At 39.3% G+C, this 22,374-nt stretch overlaps 1 protein-coding gene across 1 annotated transcript; it reads left to right on the plus strand.

The window, feature by feature from the left end:
* The first annotated feature begins 298 nt into the window (after window positions 1-298).
* Window positions 299-1,447, plus strand: LOC130927009 (zona pellucida-like domain-containing protein 1). The gene has a single exon (XM_057852448.1). It carries the CDS (start codon window positions 299-301, stop codon window positions 1,445-1,447), a length of 1,149 nt encoding a protein of 382 aa, XP_057708431.1.
* The last annotated feature ends 20,927 nt before the right edge of the window (window positions 1,448-22,374 follow it).

A 22,374-nucleotide genomic window follows, 5' to 3' on the forward strand; every position in this document is an offset into this window, starting at 1 on the left:
AATCTTCAAGCTCTGTGTGGCTTCTGTATTTCTAGACAGCCCAAATGCGTCAGATTTCAGGAGGTCGCCCCGAGGCTGTGGTCCACACCGGAGCTCAGCTGCTGAACACAATGCACTCCTTCACAAATAGCAATATGGCTTTGACCTTATTTTTGTCCAATCCCTGAAGACACTTGCCTATAAAGACCCTTGAATGTAACTCAAACACATTTATCCAATTGGCTCCGCACGTGTTTCATCAGTCCAATTCTTCACCTGTGCGAGGATCCCACCTTCAAAGCAAAGCTGAAGCGCTACAATGAAGATCCTTTTAACGTTTGTGTGCATTATAGCGAGAAGTAGTTCGCTGTCTTTAATAGAATGCGGCAGTGATGCCCGGCGTCCACAGATGGACGATATTTCTGTGGAGTGCGGCACTACCTCCATCGGCCTGGCCATCCAGATCTGCCCGGTCATCTACACGGGCTACAACGACACCCATCTGATTCTCAACCACATCTTGGGCTCAGAATGCCGCGCAACTTTGGACGAGACAGTGTCGCCGCCGGTAGCTCGCTTCACCTTCCCCCTCAACAATACGTACGGCTGCGGCAGCACCTTCCTCACCACCAGTGCGCCCGGCACAGGTGTTTTCTCCGACTTCTCCAATATCCAGACGGTGAACGTCAGCGGCATCGTGCGCTCCATGGACCCTACCAGCGGGACCATCACCTACAACGCCGAGCTCAAATACTACTACTCTTGCGCGTATCCCTTAGAGTACCTCCTTAACAACACGCAGATCGACGTGTCGGCGTCTTCCATCGCCATCAAGGACAACAACGGCAGCTTCCTCAGCACACTGACAATGGAGCTGTTCCGAGACGCCAACTTTCTCGAGCCCCTGGTGATCCCCGAACTGGGTCTGGAGCTCCGGACTGACATTTACGTGGAGGTGAAAGCAACCAACCTGACGGGCCAGTACCACGTCCTGCTCGACCGTTGCTACGCGTCCGTCTCGGCTCTACCGACCAACTCGAGCTTCTTCAACCTCTTCGTGCCGTGCTCCCAGGATCAGCTCACCACGATGGTTGAAAATGGCGAAAGCCAGAGCGCCCGCTTCTATTTCCCGGCCTTCCGGTTCATCGAGCAGCAAAACCAGACGGTGTCCACGTACTACCTCCATTGCATCACCCGGCTGTGCGAGACCAGCACCTGCGCCACCTTCAAGCAGTGCAACAACCGCCGAAGGAAGAGGGACCTGGTAGACATCACCGAGCCATACACCATCACCTCCCCGTTAGTCATCACTAAGACCGAGCTCGGCGCGTCCAAGGAGGAGACCCTGCAGGACGGCCCGAGCGACGACTCCTCAGTAGGGCTCGGCGTGGCCGTCGGGGTCCTAGCGTTCGCCTGCATGGCCGCTTTCTGCGTGGCCGCTGTCTTCTACAAGAGGCTCAGGAACTAAGGAGCCCCCCTCCCTCAAAATAAGCCATAATGGAGGGTGCCGTCATGTAGTATAAAACATATGAAAGTAATATGAAAAAGCTTTAGGTGTTACAGCATGTTTGCACTTTGGATAAAGAAAATAATACTGTAGAGAAACAATGATGTGAAAAAGGTTTTCAAAGAAGCCAGAGAACTTTTTTGTGTTTTTATTTTAACATGGATTGTTTGGTGAGCGGGATATTTTGAAAGCGAAATCAAAGTACCTTTCAAAGTATTCGGTTACCATCATTTATTGATGTGATAATTTTCCTAACCCTCACCTTGACCTTTACTGTTGCCTTTGCCGGACGAAAAGGATGTGTTATTATTTACATAATAAACAACTGTCAAGAAAAAGTGTGTGCTCTTTATTTATTTGTTCCAATGAAATGTGCCTGGTGCCATGATTTGTTCTGTCTTATGCATAGCACTGCTTGTGTCAAAATACAGTGAAACCCCACAAGGACTGCGAATGACAAGGTTTGAGTGATTTATATTGAAATCCTAAACCACTTTTTAAATAAATGTTTTATTAATTTTTATATTTTTAAAAGTCCACAAAATGTAGAAGACAAAATGTTTTGTTATCTTATTTAATGAAATACATTTATTTATAACTACACAATAATATTTTGATACTTTTTAAAGTATCTTATTTGTTATCAAAAACGTGTGAAAATATGACTAAAAAAGAAATGTTTACGTTGCAATTCTCTACAAGTTTTTTTTCAACAAGATAAATCTACATTATTTGAAAAAAAAATTTTTTTTTTAGTTTTAAAAAAGCTTTTTCTGAATCATCTATTTACAAGTCCCTTTAAAAAAAAATACATTTCACATAAGTAAAAAAATACATTTTAGACTTTAAAATGTTTCTGTTGAAATATACTGTACCTTCAAAATATAGTATATTTAATAATTTCATTTGTAGTCCAAATCTACAATTTATACCAAAAATAAATACATAAACAATAATCATACATTTAAAATCTGACCTCTCTCAAAATATATATTTTTTTGCCACCTCTCAAATTTATTCTTCCATATTCAAGTAGGGATTGATGGTTTATTTGATATGTGACGACGATAATGAAGGTGATTATGATAATGGTGATGATGATCACGATAATGAATGATGTCGATGATGACGACAAGAGCCACGTGCACAGGCGAGAAGGACGTCCCGTCCGCGTCGTGTACGAGAAGCGGCAATTGTGCGAGCGGCAGGGGCGCAGCGCGATACTTCACTGGCAGGAATCCGGCAATGACAGGCGGCTCCCCGCGGACCGATAAACGCCGAGCGCTCACTCAGCGCCGGCGGTGCTGACAACACAACGCCACATGGGGGTGAAGGGAGGGGCTATGGGGGGGGCTGCACACTTTGCAGGAAGTTTATCTCTTGGCACACAGCAGGCTATGACACCACTTTTTCAAACATTTTCTCCATTGGAAGTTATAGAGCTTGTAAACTTTATTAAGTGAACAAACATATATAACAAGTGGAAAAATTAAAGATGCACTCACACAGATATTACCGGAGCATTCATAAGAATGTAACGTTTTTCTATAAGAAATATCTCGAGATGAATTACTGGAATTGCTCTTTTTTTAAAATAGAAAAATCTGAAGAAACCCTCAGTCCAACTTTTTAAATCCTCGATGAATTTGACTTTTTTACATTTCTATGCATTCTCAAAATGATTTTAAAAAATCGAACGTCTCATATTATTGTTACTAGATTCTTTGTAACTTTCGGTGACTTTTTGTTTGCAGTTTGCAATTCATTTGGTTTTATTCATTTACAGTGCTGGCCAAAAGTACTGGCACTCCTGCCATTCTGTCAGATAATGCTCAGTTTCTCCCAGAGAATGATTGCAATTACAAATACTTTGGTAGCAATATCTTCATTTATTTTGTTTGAAAAGAAAAAACACAAAAGAGAATGAAAAAAAAAATATATATATATATCACAAAACTCTAGAAATGAGCCGGAAAAAAGTATTGGCACCCTCAGTCTAATACTTGGTAGCACAACCTTTAGACAAACTAACTGCGAACAAATGCTTCCGGTATCCATCATGGAGTTTGTTACAATGCTCTGCTGGGATTTTAGACCATTCTTCTTTGGCTAACTGCTCCAGGTCTCTGAGATTTGAAGGGTGCCTTCTCCAAACTGCCATTTTCAGATCTCTCCACAGGTGTTCTATGGGATTCAGGTCTGGACTCATTGCCGGCCACTTTAGAAGTCTCCAGTGCTTTCTCTCAAACCATTTTCTACTGCTTTATGAAGTGTGTTTTGGGTCATTGTCCTGCTGGAAGACCCATGACCTCTGAAGGAGACCCAGCTTTCTCACACTGGGCCCTACGTTATGCTGCAAAATTTGTTGGTAGTCTTCAGACTTCATAATGCCATGCACACGGTCAAGCAGTCCAGTGCCAGAAGCAGCAAAGCAACCCCAAAACAACAGGGAACCTCTGCCATGTTTGACACTGGGGACAGTGTTTTTTTTTCTTTGAAGGCCTCAGTTTTTTTTTTTCCTGTAAACTTTATGTTGAGGCCTTTTCGCAAAAGGTTTTGGGCTTTATCAGGTAAGTTAGACAGAGTTAGATTGTCTTTTGTGTTGTGAGGTCCAAGGTGCCTCCGTCAGAGGTGAGCCAATTGTATCGTTTTAATTTTTTGTTGATGAGATATTACTTCTTAGTGCAGAGCGCTAAGCTAGGTAGCGATTATGCTAATCAGCATCTTTAGCGTCTGTTTGTATTGTGTTTTACACGCATAAACACATTGATATAACAGTTTAGACTAAGCCTTAGAGTCTCCTTACATTACAAACTCCCATTCAAATTGTAAATTGTCATACAAAAGAATGTTCATTGAGATTGGATTTGGATTGTATTGAGGGAATCTGACCATTGAGCCAGACTGCCGGAATCATGCCAGCCGAACCGCCAGACCCGCATTGGCACAGCTCCAACGACCCGGGCCGGGGAGACCCCGGCCAAAAGGCCAAACTCCGCGCCTTCACCTTAGTCTTAACCCCTTGTACTGACTCCATTTTGAAAGCTGGTAAAAGGCTTCGAAGCACAAGTTGACAATTTATTCAGGTCGACAGCGATCATACAGCACAGAGACCCGGGCAAGGATTCAGGGTCACCATATCACAAGTCAACAAAAGGTTCCTGAGTAAAAATGACAACGATTCGTTAAACATTCAGTCTTTGAAGGCTCTCATGGGGCGGGCTGTGGGCAGAAAAAGGATGTGTTCAGGATAATCTTCAATCGCAGTTTGGGCTGTTTAAGTTTGTGCGTCACAGTTGCTGAGTCACCGTTACTGGGGAAACTGCAGTGGGAGATTTTGCCCGCCGCAGCGTCAAAGGGGCTCTTGGAGTCTTATTGGTCGTGTTATCAGTTGGATATTGGGCGTTATTCGGTGTTCCTTGTTTTGGGACAGGATGTCCTGCCATTTGTTCTGGACTGTCTGGAAGAACTGATTGCGGGAGTTGGTGCGTCAATCTTGCTCAGTCAGTTGCATGACGCACGCGTTGGGCTTCCATGATAAAAAGGCGTCATGTATCTCTTATGCCCTATATTCTGCTTGTTTTCCTTAAACTATGGCATAAGTGCTATTTATTTTATATTGAGTGTGTTAGAGTAATACAAACAGTCGATTGGTAAATACCAGAAAGGATACGATTCCCCGATTGATTATATTAAGTGTGTTAGAATAATGCGAACAGTTAGACGGTGTCTACGAGAAAAGGTACTCCTCTTCTCTCTCCTTCAGTATTTATGAACAGCTGTTTGATAATGAAAGCGGATATATTACTCTGCTTCCTCCTCATTTGAGTTTTTGTTTAGTTTGTTTAAAGAATGTAAATGAGTCATTGACACAATTTTTATCAGTGCTTTGCCCACAATAAAAAAAAATGTCAATCAACAACAATTTTTTTAATTTGAATGAACAGGATCTTTTTCTTTTTTGTGTACTCAGAAATTGTATGTTATATACTCAGAACCTTTACCTTTAACATTTTTTGATGTACTGTACTTCATGCCATTCATTTTGTCTTTATTGTGACTTACAACATGCCGAAAACAACTTCAAGTTGAATTGTGAAGGTAATTGAAAAAAAGTGACATTTATCTGATTAATTGATTTATCATTTGATTAATCGTCCGATTAACCTATTATTTAAAAAATCATTAGTCACAGCTCTATATAGACAACCTTACCACTCATCATTATCTAAACTGATTGCTTAGTTGGCTCATACGATTCCTTGCTATACGTCCACTTGAATGACATCACTTCCACTATTTCACACACACAAGTGGGCGATGACACGCACAATTTGGCCTCGGCCTTCAACATCATGTAGCCATTACACGCCGCACTTTTCCTGTGTGTATGCGAGTGTGTGTTTTTACATCCGTAAGCGGCGCACCTGAGCTCCCGGCACTACATCACGGTGATGTGCTGCGTCGTGTCGTCCTCCATGTGTGGTGTGTCCTCGTCTCTCGGGCGTGTTCTTAAATCTTGTTGTGTTTTAGAGGCGCAGCGGGAGGAAACCGGAGCAGCTCAGAGACTGCAAAAAGTCCAATACCAAGTGCTTCGGGTGTCAGTGCATTAAATAGAAGCAAAGTTAATATTACACATTTCATTTCTGCATTTCAAATTGAATGAGATTTGACGATGACGGAGTGGACATGTTAAGCTTGATAACATGCAACTCCCTGCTGAGAGGAAAAGAGCCAAATATTGATGCAAATATTAGTACCTTATTTTCTGTACTATATGAGTCGTACTTTTTTCATATATTTGCTGAGCCTGCGACCTATACTCAGGTGCTACTTATACAATGATAAACATCTGAAAAATTATACTGGCCGACCATGGAGTAAACAATAACTGCAGCAAGCCATGAGAGGGCGCGCTTGGCACTTTACTGCTGTTCTAGTAAAAAAAGTATAATGATGAGTACAAATAATCATCCATTTGTAGCGATTTGATTTCACTCATGAAGTTCTATGGACATTTTCATTTAAAATTTTTGATTTTGTAACCTGGCAAACCAGATTGCCACAGCCGGACTTTGTGGGGATTTAACACGGTAATATAACAAGAGTCGCGTGGCAGTGTCGGGTGGTCGAGATTTTCTTTTTCAAATATTTACCCTTTTAAATGTTTTTTTTTCTTTCAATTTTTCTTTTTTTGGATCGAATATTTATCATTTAAAATATAAAGGAAAATGCAATAGTAACAAAAAAAATACAATTAAGCGATAGGTATGAGGTATCCGTGACCTCTTTACAGACACTATTTTTTCATTGTGATGTAATTTGTGTAAAAGTTTAAAATAGAGATCGATCGGGACCGATCACGTCATTTTCAAAGTATCGGAATCGGCAAAAATATATTGGCCATGCCTTTTTTTAATATATATATATATATATATTTTTTTAATTAAATCGTTTTCTAATTGTATTTAACGTTACAAACATAATATGTTACATTCATCCAGAGTCTTTAGTTTAGGCTTAAGGTAGGGTTATCAAATTTATCCCGATGACGGCGGTAATTAATTTTTTAAAAAATGTATCACGTTAAAATATTTAACGCAATTAATGCATGCGCTGCACGACCCACTCACGCATTGTCGCGCTCAATCTGTAATGGCGCCGTTTTACCTATATAGAGAGATAAAAGGCAGCGTATAATGAGTAGAGTGAATTTTGGAAGCCTTTGGAGCCTCTTTTAATTGGCTAAAGCCTTACAATCCCTTTCCCTACGATTAGCAGTATCATGGGAAGCAATGTGGGGATGCAAGGTAGAAATTGATCTTTTTCTTAACACCTTATGTTATTTCCCAACGCAGAGAAGATATATCAATTGGTAGCACTACGCACAGTCATGGTTCCACTTCCCATCATGCATTTGGGCATGGCTACAGTATCATTTACTGAAAGCTCAACAAATACAGTAGATGGCAATATTTAGTCACAATATACAAAATTACAAGTCTTTCTATCCGTGGATCCCTCTCACAGAAAGAATGTTAATAATGTAAATGCCATCTTGAGGATTTATTGTCATAATAACCAAATACAGTACTTATCTACTGTATGATGAATGTATATATTCGTCCGAGTTTTATTCATTTTTTTCTTAATGCATTGCCAAAATGTATATGATCGGGAAAAATTATTGGGAATGATTGGAATTGAATCGGGAGCAAAAAAAAGCAATGGGATCGGGAAATATCGGGATCGGCAGATACTCAAACTAAAATGATCGGGAGCAAAAAAACATGATCGGAACAACCCTTGTTAAAAATATGCGAGTGAATAATTTTCATAAGCTAAAAATCATAGACATTTCAAATAATAAATATAATTACTTACCTTCTTTTTATGGCTGGGTTGAAAAAAATTTGCATAAGTTGTGCCGCAACCAGGCTGCTTGTGCATAAAAGTGGCGATCCTGGAGGTGGCAACAGTTTTGACAGGCAGAAATGTCTGGGAAAAAAACTGATCGTGCGTCTCTTTGACTGAGGGTACCACGCAGGTCACTTTTCGGGGTTTAATTTTCCTCTACGCATTTTTATATACAGTACTCATGTTCGGTCGGTATTGAGTTGGGAGGGGCCAGCCTCGCAGCAGGCTGATCGTAGACAACTCGGGAGACGAGCTCTAAAAAACGCTCATCTCCACCTCAGCCGCGATGGGAGGACCCCAAATGGGCACTGAATTGAAGCATATTATTGAGACGTAGTTTGAAGGTTCAAGAAAAATGGTTGGAAAAGAAAAGAGGAGCAGGAATGCCACGTCGTTATCGTCCGCCTCCATTGTTTAAGATGCTGTCATGCCGCACTAAAAACAGCGACGGCATGACATCCCTTGCTGAGTATCCGAATGTTGTACGGTGACAGCAGTCCATATTAGGCGGCGCGTAGGCCGCGGGTAACATTACCCGCCGTTAGCCGTCTAACAACTAATCCGGATAATACTGTAATTTCCCGAATATAAGGCGCTCCCGTGTATAATGCGCACCCCAAATTTACTTGTAAAATCTAGGGGAAATTATTGTAACCGTGTATAACGCGCACCCTAATTTTAGCACCAATAAATAGAAGAATACAAGAAAACAGAGCTTGTGTACAGATACAGAAATGTCATTTTACTGACTGGGGAAACACAGCACAAGCATAGCACATTGGTAGTTTAAAACATTACCACAAACTGACAATATGTATGGTAATAATATAATCTGACAACTTGTTCAATTTACCAGAATCCATGAGAAAACAAAACAGATGTGACTTTTCTTTTAAAGGCTGCTGTATAACTTGCTCGTTTCATCATGATGAATAAATGTTTCTTGCATGGATTGATACGGTAAAATAAAAGTGGTGATTTAGGTCGGAAATCAGAAGAGCGCATTGCTGTTGACTAGACTAGACTAGAACTATTGTTATTTGGATTTGACTTTCCCAAGGGACAGATATAGTTGACAGACACAGAAAGTCTGTGTTGTGTTACGTTTGTTACGGTCCGAGTTGCGACGCTGACTCAAATGAGTTCAAGAAACTAAATTCTGTGCTTTATGAAGAGTGAAAAAATCTGAATTTAACACAGACGAAATCATTCAACCAATCAGAGTGAAGTATTACCGTGTAGCGAGTTATAACAGAATTCACCGGTGGAACTTATGTTGGCACGTTGTATAGTTCCCGGGGGGAGGTATTTTGTTGAGGGAACAGCCGGAAAGATAGTTATATTCCACAGGTTGCATGTGAAACAGACTTTGCTACTGTATTTTGTTGCAGCTTAAATGTCAATAAAGCAACGCGGATTAGCTCCGTTGTTTGATACTCCGCCTCCGACTCCTTCCCTAGCTCGCCACGACCGAATAGTAACGGGTTGGACCCCCTTTTGCCTTCAGAACTGCCTCAATTCTTCGTGGCATAGATTCAACAAGGTGCTGGAAGCATTCGTCGGAGAGTTTGTTCCATATTGACATGATGGCATTACACAGTTGGTGCAGATTTGTCGGCTGCACATCCATGCTGCGAATCTCCCGTTCCACCACATCCCAAAGATTCTCTATTGGATTGAGATCTGGTGACTGTGGAGGCCATTTGAGTACAGTGAACTCATTATCATGTTCAAAACACCAGTCTGAGATGATTCCAGTTTTGTGACATGGCACATTATCCTGCTGAAAGTAGCCATCAGAAGTTGGGTACATTGTGGTCATAAAGGGATGGACATGGTCAGCAACAATACTCAGGTAGGGTGTGGCGTTCCAACGATGCTCAATTGGTACCAAGGGGCCCAAAGAGGGCCAAGAAAATATTCCTCGCACCATTACACCACCACCACCAGCCTGAACCTTTGATACAAGGCAGGATGGATCCATTGTTTCATGTTGTTGACGCCAAATTCTGACCCTACCATCCGAATGTTGCAACAGAAATCGAGACTCATCAGACCAGGCAATGTTTTTCCATTCTTCTATTGTCCAATTTCGATGAGCTTGTGCAAATTGTAGCCTCAATTTCCTGTTCTTAGCTGAAAGGAGTGGCAGCCAGCGTGGTCTTCTGCTGCAGTAGCCCATCTGCCTCAAAGTTCGACGTACTGTGCGTTCAGAGATGCTCTTCTGCCTACCTTGGTTGTAACGGGTGCTTATTTGAGTCACTGTTGCCTTTCTATCAGCTCTAACCAGTCTGGCCATTCTCCTCAGACCTCTGGCATCAACAAGGCATTTCCGCCCACAGAACTGCCGCTCACTGGATATTTTTTCTTTTTCGGACCATTCTCTGTCAACCCTAGAGATGGTTGTGCGTGAAAATCCCAGGAGATCAGCAGTTTCTGAAATACTCAGACCAGCCCTTCTGGCACCAACAACCATGCCACGTTCAAAGTCACTCAAATCACCTTTCTTCCCCATACTGATGCTCGGTTTGAACTACAGGAGATTGTCTTAAACCATGTCTACATGCCTAAATGCACTGAGTTGTCGCCATGTGATTGGGTGATTAGAAATTAAGTGTTAACGAGCAGTTGGACAGGTGTACCTAATAAAGTGGCCGGTGAGTATATATATATATATATATATATATATATGTATATATGTGTGTGTGTGTGTGTGTGTGTATATATGTGTATATATATATGTTTGTATATATATATATACATACATACACTGTGCAGGACACCTGCCTAAAACTTTTGCACAGTACTGTATATATTTATTATATTATGTATATACAGGATATGTATATATTTTCCCCAAGTGGACGCTTCCATGATCCTAATAAATTTAATAATTACAAAAATATATATACAGTACTATGCAAAAGTTTTAGGCAGGTGTCCTGCCTAAAACTTTTGCACAGTACTCTCTCTCTCTCTCTCTCTCTCTCTCTCTCTCTCTCTCTCTCTCTCTCTCTCTCTCTCTCTCTCTATATATATATATATATATATATATATGTATATATATATATATATATATGTATATATATATATATATATATGTATATATATATATATATATGTATATGTATATATATATATATATATATGTATATATATATATATGTATATATATATATATATATATATATATATATATGTATATATATATATATATATATATATATATATATATATATATATGTATATATATATATATATATGTATATATATATATATATATGTATATATATATATATATATATATATATATATATATATATATATATTTATATTTTTGTCTCCATCCCTCTACCCGTTTATAATGCGCACCATGATTTTACAAGTTGATTTTGGGGAAAAAAACAGTGCGTTATATTCGGGAAATTACGGTAAGCATACTAGTGTAGCCGACATGTAGTCCAAGTAATTACACATTTAAGGCCATTATCCGTCCTATTGTAGACGTAGCCTATATCTACTGTACGCTCTCCAATCCAAATGCATATTATGCCAATATTTCGTTTGAGTACAGTCAGTGGAAGCCGTACATTTGCCGTTGCTGACAGGTGACAACTTGCTCGGCTTTACTTGATTAGCTCCGGGCCTTCGCCCTGGGGCTAATGGCAATTACCAGTTCGACATATTGACAAGCTCAGCTGACAACAGCGTTCATGTTGGAGTGTCTTGCACAACAACAACAACATCAACAACATGCTCTATTACCTTGATACTGTTGTTTCTTTTCTTCTCCGATTATCTTCTTCTTTCGGTTCTCTGCTCCAGAAGGATAAATTCTCTTTGACATATTCGTGCAACTATTTTTCAAGGAAGTTTGAGCACCGATTGGTTGCCAGATTGTAATGACAAGAAAATGGATGTTTGCATGGATAAACGGCAATGTGCGCCACATTATTCACGATGCTCTATTAACAACGTATAAAATGAGGTTGCCAGATTGGGGGCCCCCAACTGGTGGCCCTAAGCAGCTGCATAGTCTGCGTATAGGCTGGGCCGGCCTTGATCAGATTACACAGACAACACTGATTACTTATCAAGAATGTATTCTTTTCTTCCTTGCAAACACGCTCTTTATTTTTGGAGGAATACATATTACTGCCATTAAAATTAGTTTTCAAAGTTTGTTTAAAATAGTTTTCTTGATTATTTTTGCACAAGCAATTCTCTATTTGGGGAATGGTTACTACTCGGTATAACATATCTGGGTATCAGCTGTCAAAGTGCCCTTTGGCAAAGCATTGAAGCCTAAATTTTTGGATTGAATATCGATGCCAGCAGTAAGTTAAAAGTGAGAGAGAGAAATCGAGAGAAACTCAACTGGTCCTCGAGGAAAGCAACACAAGTGACCTTCAAAGTGCTGAACGACGACATTCCTTGAGGACAAAATGTCGCTTACCTAGAAAACAACCATAGCACGATCACGCGCACGCATTTACAAATACACAGACAGAAAGGAAGACACACATAGACAGGGAGGTGAGGAACAAAATGAGGATGACGATGAGCGCAGCGCTGCCAGAGCAGCATGAGGTGTGGCCTTGTCGGCACATAAACACCTGACACACAAAACCGTCCGCGCTAACAACATGATGGCGGACGTCTATTTTTAACGGGCCGTCGCCGTTTCATTTCCAGGTCTCATCTATCCACTTTATTTCAGGCACCCATGTTGTGTTGGAAGTGTGAGCCACTTTACTAGGACAGCCTGGAAATCCCAAAGCTTGATTTAAAAGAAAAAAAAAAAAATCCTGTTTTTGTAGGCGAGCGTCGTTGCAGAGAAATCACAATAATTCAGGGTGAAGTTGTCATAAACCAGAGATGTCCTTTTTTTTTTTCATTTTTCACACAGAGGACAAAAGAATAATTGATAAGAACATGAGACCTTTCCTGGCCTTTGACTGATGTCATCCTATAAATGAACAGTAGTGGATGAAGTACTCACTGTTTTTACTTAAGTAAAAGTACAGAAACAAGGGCAAAAATTTTTTTAAGAAAAAGTGCAAGTATCCAAAAAGAAAATTACTCAAGTAAAAGTACAAAAGTACTTGCTTTAGAATTTACTTTACAAGTAAAAAGTAGAAGTACTTTCTCCCAATGCAAAAATGTGATATATGAAATCTGAGCTAAAATGCAAAGAAAGAACCAGAAAATTCATTGACTGCTCAATTTTATTTAAAACCGTACAGAATGGGGAAAAAAACCAAGCAATAAAATTGACTGCACTCTAAACACAAGTTTAACAACCTCAACATTTAGCTTCATGGTGGATTGCAAGCAACTATCAGGTACACACTAGAGCATGGGTGTCCAAACTTTTTGCAAAGGGGGCCAGATTTGGTGTGGTAAAAATGTGGGGGGCCGACCTTGGCTGACATCCTTTACGTAAAACAATATATTTAAGTAAATTTTAGCAAGCCATTCTGTGTGTCACATTTGCTTTGTTATTTTTTTTTAATTAATAATTTCAACAATCTCGCCTTTGTGGCGTCCTCTTTCGGCTCTCGGGCTCTTGCGAAATACTGCTGCTGTAAAATTGAAGTAGCTTCAAGTTGCTTAAATTTCTCGCAATGTATCGTCCCTGTAATCTTGTCGTACACGTCAGCGTGTCTTGTTTGGTAATATCGCCTCACACTGAACTCTTTAAAAACAGCGACTGTCTCTTTGCAAATGAGGCAGACACAGCTGTGAAGAATTTTAGTGAAGAAATAGTCCAATTTCCACCTATCCCTGAAGCGTCGGCCGTCCTAGTGAACTTTTTTGTTGTAGATTGTCACCATTTTAGAAAATTGGGAGTAAAGGGTCACACGGAATAATGTTGCTTAGAGTGCTGCTGCCTTTTAGTGGGTAAATGAGGAGCAGCATTTAGTGAGTAAGCTACTTCATATGCTGGTAGCAGTACTGCTGACCAATTTATTAAGTCTGTGTGTGGGCCAGACGTTATTGATTTTATGACAGAGGCTGGGGGCCGAATGAAATTTGACCGCGGGCCGCATTTGGCCCCCGGGCCGGACTTTGGACATGTCTGCACTAGAGCATGAATCGGGAGTGCTTTTTTTACTCCCGTTCCTTCCCGCTTCCAGAGAAAAACTCCATTCCATTCAGTTTCTCTCTCAAAAAGGTTTCCAATAATTTGGACCTTCCTTCTCCTTAATCAATGGGTCACTATTTATGAGTTTCATGTGTACTTCTCTCTTTGGGTTTTCACCTTCACTGTTTGCCATTTTAAGTCCACACAAATATACCGTATTGGCCCGAATATAAGACGGCGCTGATTATAAAACGACCCCCTCTTTTTCAAGACTCAAGTTTAAAAAAAGACTTTTTGAACACCAAATTAAGTTTTATACAGAAAATAATTACATTACATCCGAAACAAATGATTATAACCAGGGGTGCACATATTTTTTTTGCCCAGGTTCTCAGAAGAGGACTTAGAGATGTGACTTGGTCCTCGTTGAGCTTGAGAGCCGACCCGCCTGATGCGATAAAATTATGACAAGCTTTACTTAGAGCCAATTACCTTTAATTAATCACATTAACAATTAACGCTTGATTAATTTTGCTATTAGCATAGAACAGCTGTTACTGTCCATAGAGGGCATAAAAAAAAATAAATAAATAAATAAAATAAAAAAGCATATATGTACGCATAGCTGAGGTCCCCCTGAACATTTTGAGTCATTGGAAGTAAAAAAAAAAAAAAAAAAAAAATCAGAAATAACAAAGTTATAACACCGCAAAGGTGTGGACATAAAATGGTCAAAATACCTCGAGTGTAACTTTTTATATAAAATTGCCATAATCAAAAAATAGGGACCTTCAAAAAAATAATGTTGTGACGACTCATTGACTTATTCAAAGCTCGAATTAGGCCATATGAAATATTCCACTTTAATTTCTTTTTAATGATATATACAGCATAGTTAATTTTGCTATTAGCATAGAACAGCTGTTACTGTCCAGAAAGGGCATCAAAAAAAAAAAAAAAAACTATATATGTACGCGTAGCTAAGGTCCCCCTGAACATTTTTAGTCATTGGAAGTAAAAAAAAAAAAAAATCAGAAATGACAAAGTTATAACACCGCAAAGGCGTGGACATAAAATAGTCATAATACCTCGAGTGTATATAAAATTATTTCTAACCCCAAGGGTTACCATCAACTGGCACAACAAAATTGCCATTACTCCCAAGTGAAATGTAAAGAATCATATGCGGCTCCCACATTAACTCCAAGCCTTTGTAAAAGTGGGATGTCCTCCTCATAAGAGCTCATTGAACGTTCATGTATAGCTTTGTGAAATGCGAGCAAAAACACGTTTGTCAGTGCATGGCTCTGTTCTTCATTACTTGTCCACAGGGCAAGTGGGGTCCTGTCTGACATCGATAGTTTGCTTAATTGCCACATGCTCTCTGTTTTTTCGTGCTTTTCAAAGTTTGAATGGCTGAAATTCTTTGACCCTACATAAAATGCGCTGCTCTTATCAGCGACATTCGGATTCTCACGGCAAATTTTGCACCACATTTCCGTGCAAGCATCATTTGCTTCTAGCCATGGTACCTCCTGCAGCCACTTTTCAGCAAAAGTCCTTTTTTTCGGTAGCTCCAGTGACGTCTCTGTCTGTCTTTTGACGGGGGTGGGGGAACACAGAAATAATTGCTCAGTGGGGCATGGCTCTTTGACATTTTGAGAAGTGATTTTCTCGTGTCCGCCGCAAATACAGTGGTCAGCCATCGGTACGCAAAAGCGTATGGAAGCCGTTGAGGGCCAGCGAGTTTGTCTACCTCCAGTACGCATCCGCGCATGCGGACCACTTATGTGCACCCCTGATTATAACAATATATTTGAGAGAAAAAGCATGTTATTTTGCCTCATTCAAATCTTAATATCTGAACATTTAAATATGTAAACTAAAGTGCAATCACATTCGTAAATGAATGGCTTCTGGTTTTTGAAATATAAATAAACCAATCTATTGTGATGAAACAACAAAATTGCAATAACTGCATTACGCTTCAAAGTGAAGTCTAACTGTAACTGTAGTCTTGAAACAAATCTGAATAAGGAAAAACATTGCAATAAAATAATCCAAACTGGTTGTACTTGAGAGTAGCTGAGATTCGTCATGACAGAACATCCCTTCAATGATATCTGTCGCCATCTAGCGTGAATGGGGAGAGTAGCTGAGATCTGTCATGACAGAACATCGCTTCAATGATATCTGGCGCCATCTAGCGTCGCAAATAGGTATAATGTCAAGACCGCGAATATAAGACAACCCCCTCTTTTTCAGTCTTATTTCAATGCAAAAAACTCTGTCTTGTATTCGGGCCAATACGGTAGTAGTCGGAAGTATGTCGAAGCATTGGAAACTTGGGATGTTGGAATGTGTAGTTCCTTTGATGCGCCAACACAAGTCAAGACAGTGTTGGCCCACGAAAATAAAAGTACAAAAATGTCCTCTAGGTTTTTTTAACACAGGTGAAAATCATCATCTATTTAGGTGTTCCTGCCCTTGACCTGTGGGATTTCCCATAATAAGTAATGCTATAGTGTAGTGCATACCCCCACCTACCATCTGAAGGCGTGGTCAGTTACGGTATAGTTGAACGGGGTTAATCGATTGACGGAGGCATGAAAACAAAACTATCAATTCATAATGAAGGAAAAAAGCAAAACTAACATGTAACGCAGGCGACAATTTGAAAAGCATTGGAGTAAAAGTACAGATTCGTGCTGTAAAATGATGAAATAAAAGTAAAAAGTACCACTTTATATTTGTACTCAAGTACAGATACACAAAGATGTACTTAAGTACAGTAACGAAGTGCTTCATTACATTCCACCACTGTAAATGAAAGACATGAAGAAAGTTGAGGTTAACCTTTTTTTTTTGGTTTTATTTTAAGTTAGTTTAAACTCTTGTTTTTGGGTGAACTTTTTTTCCTTGCCAAAGTCATGTTCATTTTCCAAGAAAAAACAGAATTTACAAACAACAAAAACATTTTTCAAGAAAATTCATTTAATGTCTTTTAAAGACAAAATTGGTCAAACATAGTGAAAGTCATAACAAAATGTTTTCAGACGAGAGAGTACAGTGGTACCTCTACATACGAAAATAATTCGTATGTAATATGCGTATGTAATAATGATTCGTCACAGGACCTTGTTTGTAAGTCGAAATGGTCGTATGTCGAGCAGGATTTTCCCATAAGAATACATTATAATTACATTAATTTGTTCCACAGCCTGAAAACCTACACTAAATCCCTAATAATAATGCTGTTACTATTGCAAATAGCATTTACAAAGGGCAAAACAAATACATTATGAATAAAAATCGTAATAATAATATAATAATAGTAATAATGATTATAATAATACCTGTAATAATTAGGGCTGTCAAACGATTAAAATTTTTAATCGAGTTAATCACAGCTTGAAAATTAATTAATTGTAATTAATTGCAATTTAAACATTCTCTAAAGTATGCCATATTTTTCTGTAAATTATTGTTGGAATAGAAAGATAAGACAGAAGACGGATATATACATTCAACATACTGTACATAAGTACTGTATTTGTTTATTATAACAATACATTCACAAGATGGCATTAACATTATTAGCATTCTTTCTGTTAAAGGGATCCACGGATAGAAAGACTTGTAGTTCTTAAAAGATAAATGTTAGTACAATTTATACAGTGCCCTCCATAATTATTGGCAACCCTGAAAAAGATGTGTTTTTTAGCTTCTAATATATATATTTTTTATTCAAATAATATGGGACCTTAATGGGAAAAAAAGAGAAAAATCCAAACTTCAATATAAGTGCATTAATTCAGTGGGGAAAAAATCCCACATAAAGAAATAATTATTTGACATCAAATAATGTGTGTTACAATTATTAGCTCACCTGGTGTTAATACTTTGTACAACCCCCTTTTGCCAACAAAACAAGGTCTGGGGACTGAGATGGCCATGGGAGGAGCTTGATTTTGTGTCTGGTGAACCATTTCTGTGTAGATTTGGCCATATGTTTAGGGTCATTGTCTTGCTGAAAGACCCAGTAACGACCCATCTTCAGCTTTCGGGCAGAGGGCAACAGATTTTGATTTAAAATGTCCTGGTATTTCAAAGCATTCATGATGCCATGCACCCTAACAAGGTTCCCAGGGCCTTTGGAAGCGAAACAGCCCCACAGCATCACTGACCCACCCCCATACTTCACAGTGGGTATGAGGTGCTTTTCAGCATGCGCATCTTTCGTGGCACGGCAGACCCACTTAGAGTGTTTGTTGCCAAAAAGCTCAATCTTGGTCTCATCTGACCAAAGCACACAGTCCCAGTTGAAGCCTGGGACCGTGTGTATTTTTGTGTGAGAAAGTAAGTCGGAAATCCGAGAGAGCTCATCGCTGTCGACACGACAGTAACAATAGGAACTATTGTTATTTGGGTTTGAGTTTCCCGAGGGACAGATATAGTTGACGGACACAGGAAGTCTGTGTTGTTACGTTTGTTATGGTCCGAGTTGCGGCGCTGCAATAAACGTTGACTCAAACGAGTTCAAGAAACTAAATTCTGTGCTTTATGAAGAGTGAAAAAAGCAGAATTTAACACAGACGAAATCATTCGGCCGATCAGAGTGAAGTATTACCGAAACAATATAGTGACGTCACGTACCGTAATGGTCGGCAGTGGATCGCCGCATCCGTTTCTTCAACACAACATGGCCATGTCAAAAAAAAAAAAATCGGTTTATATATATATATATATATATATATATATATATATATATATATATATATATATTAGGGCATATTAGGGCTGTCAAACGATTAAAATTTTTAATCGAGTTAATTACAGCTTAAAAATTAATTAATCGTAATTAATCGCAATTAATCGCAATTCAAACCATCTATAAAATATGCCATATTTTTCTGTTCATTATATATATATATTCTGTAAAATAAATTGTTGGAATGGAAAGATAAGACACAAGATGGATATATACATTCAACATACGGTACATAAGGACTGTAGTGGGCATTTCACTCTACTGTCATTTAAATCTGTCTATGCTGTCCCTCACTCCGAAGCGTCTACTTTTTCCAAAGCTAGACAGCTAGTGAACGACGCCTTAATAATTAGACTTCTGCCTTTTTCATCTGATTTATTAATAAAATGGCCTCAAACTATTGTCCTCTTTAGACCGTCGTAAAACTACAAAAAAAAAGTACACAAGCATTGCATTAGCAACAACGTTAGCTTAGCACGCTATACAGGTTCACTAAACATAAACAAAAAGCGTCTCATACAAAAAATATAACATTTCGCTTACTAACATAATATGTACATTCTTTACAACAACCATACTTACGGACAAATCTTGTCCAAGGATCATATAAGCACAACATTATCAGCCCAAAACGTCGTGCAGCCATAATGAACTGGCAAGAAAACAATAAACCATGTCGCAAAGCGACCACAAGAGTTCGCTGTTAGCACAAAAAGCCTTGCTGTAAAACTTACCTAAAGGCAGAATACTTTCTGAGCGGGACATGTGCGTTAATTGCGTCAAATATTTTAACGTGATTAATTTAAAAAATTAATTACCGATAATCGCGATAATTTTGACAGCCCTAATATATATATTTCTGTCCATCCATGTACCCGTTTATAATGTGCACCATGATTTTACAAGTTGATTTTGGGGAAAAAAAAGTGCGTGGTATATTCGGGAAATTATGGTAATTTTGATATTGAAACCCCTCTTAATGTTTTTGTTTAAATAAAATTTGTAAAATTTTCAATCAATAGATAAACTAGTAGCTTGCCATTGTTGACGTCACTCTTTAACTACGTAAGGTAGTGATTGAAATACATCACAAGGTGTCAGTGGCGAGTTTTGAATTACTTAGAAATGAGTGTGTTTTGTCCCTCGGTTGACGCCGTAGTTCCCATCCATTGTACTTCACCGTCATTTGAGTGCTGGCTTCACAGCGTACGAGACCTCTGAAAATTTGTATATTGTGACTACATATTGCCATCCAGTGTATTTGTTGAGCTAAACGAAATGTTTGAAAAGACTTTGACCAAAGTCTGGGTATGTTTTATGTGATTTTCTTTTTGTGAACATTATTTTTTTTGAGCGATAGGAATATTATTTTTTGTTGTGCTTTCACTAAATGATACTTATGTTTGTTGTGAAGGAGTTGCCGAAGCTTATGCCGATAAATGGCGCGGTCCAAAAAAACGCCTGTGTCCAATCGCCTTTGTCTGCCTCTTAGCTCTCAATGTGCAAAAAACGGCGTCATTGTAATCTGTTTGAGGCAATGCATGAATGGGTCATTCCGCGCATGCGTTAAATGCGTCAAATTTTTTAACGCGATTAATTTAAAAAATTGATTACCGCCCGTTAACGTGATAAATTTGACAGCACTAGTACTAATCTAACAAATCGGGTTCTAACGTGGCAGTCGTATTTTGTGTGGTGTACCTGAACACACCGCGGGGCTGACGGCAGAGTGAGAGAGTGCAGTTGAGATATTATTTTCAGTTTTAATGTCCTCTTGTTGCGGGCAGTTGGCGTGTTGTGTTGCACAAGTTCTGAAATAAATGAATCAAAACCTGACAAAGCTGGCGATCTCTTTGGCGATGGTTGTGACTCTTACTTACAAAGACTGGCAAACGGAGGTCGGAGGAGTATTGTCAAGCAGTTAAAGAACGCGTACCCCACGCTCCTATTTTTCCATTGGTAAGCCTCACCTTTTTTCACCAACTGCTTTAACATTCTTGGAATCTATGTTGATTTCTCTCACAAGAAAATCCGTTATAAATTGTCGCATTTCGAGCATTTCGTCGGATGTAGAAACAAATGGCGAGTCAACACGAAGCAATTCTTCACCTTTTTAATGAATTCCTTTTGTTAATAAGGTTATATTTTCATGTTATTTACGTTTTTAAAGCGGGATCTTAGCAAAGAAAACGAAACTCCCCAAAAAGTTTTCTTTTCAAAATTCTTTTAAAAATATGGATTTAAAAATATATATATATATATTTATGGACATTTCTCCACAAAATCATATTTCTAGTCGGCATAATGACAATTGTTCTTTTCTCGCCTCTTGCACCAAAGTCATTTTCATCTTTGATTAGTAACTGTAAAGGCCATTTACTTAAGAAAATCAATTAATAACAAAAATAAATAAATAATAATTTAGCATATAAGTTATCATTTAAAAGGTAAAAAAAATTCTCATGAAAAGATTTTTTCCCCACACATTTAAACAACACTATGGTAATTTATAGTTTTGGTTGATTTTAGCGACGCTGGTGGACAAAAGGGGTAGTATTTTGCCTTAAGGAAGACTGCGTTTCACATTCGGACAAGCGCACATCCGCATAGTGTCATTAAAATCATCAATAAATCAAAAATCAATCTCCCGGTCGCCTCCAGATGGATTTAACGACATTTCGATTTCCAGTGGCTATGTGAAGGATAAATTGTCATAAGGTAATGAATCCAATTGTGGCTAAACAATAGCATATGACTATTTGCAACCGTGTGGCTTAGTGTGGCTAACCCCCCCACCTCACCCGACCTCATTAGCGTTGACGAGTTCAGTTGTAGGGGCAGCGGCTCATCACGCTAGCGAGTGAAAGCCGGGCCAATGTTTATTCTTGAGTATCCTGGTAGCCTCCCTTTTTTTTTCCTACTCGGACAAAACTTTTTGTCTCCTTTTTTGCACTGCCATCATTTGCGCGAAAGTGTTCGCATCGACTTCCGTCTTTATAATGAATGGGGAAAGGGATAAGTGACGTATGCCTTAAAGCCATGGATGGCGCTAAACCTTCAATTCCTTTTGACTGGGAGTTAAACTGGATTGGACGTCTCTCCCCGTCAATGGCACTGAAACATGAGCATTCATTCACTCCCAGTTTAAATGAACTAGATGTCTTTTATTGTCAATGAGTTAATGCCAAAGTGCCAAGATGCGTCTTCCATTTTGTATTCACACGATAGAAAACAGCAAAATTAATGGAGTTCTTTCTGTCATGAATGTATAAAGACCTCGGTTGTATCTGTCAACTTGCGTCGGATTCTTTTGGTTCCCACGCCGGCCCGGGACCAAGTCAATCATTCGTCTCGGAGGCGAGGTCGCTCTTTGACAAAAGGATCAAGCCAGATCCGACGGCTTTAGCGCTCTGATCCCTCTCGAGGACGATAAACTTCAGCGGGATATTTACGGCGGCGTAATGACGCCCGCGTCTGCTAACGACATCAGCGCAGCGGCGGAGGACGGAGGCCATTTTCCTTTTTCGTTCGTCGTCATGCTGACATGAAAGTCGGCCGCCCCCGCCGTGTCCATGAACTGCTGATGTACTCCGCACTCAGGCACGAAAGCTA

Source organism: Corythoichthys intestinalis, chromosome 12 (assembly GCF_030265065.1).
Source record: "Corythoichthys intestinalis isolate RoL2023-P3 chromosome 12, ASM3026506v1, whole genome shotgun sequence".
Taxonomy (NCBI): Eukaryota; Metazoa; Chordata; class Actinopteri; order Syngnathiformes; family Syngnathidae; genus Corythoichthys; species Corythoichthys intestinalis.

What these genes read in the sequence shown, in the direction of transcription:
- LOC130927009 (XM_057852448.1), top strand. Translation starts at nt 299, where the DNA reads ATGAAGATCCTTTTAACGTTTGTGTGCATTATAGCGAGAAGTAGTTCG.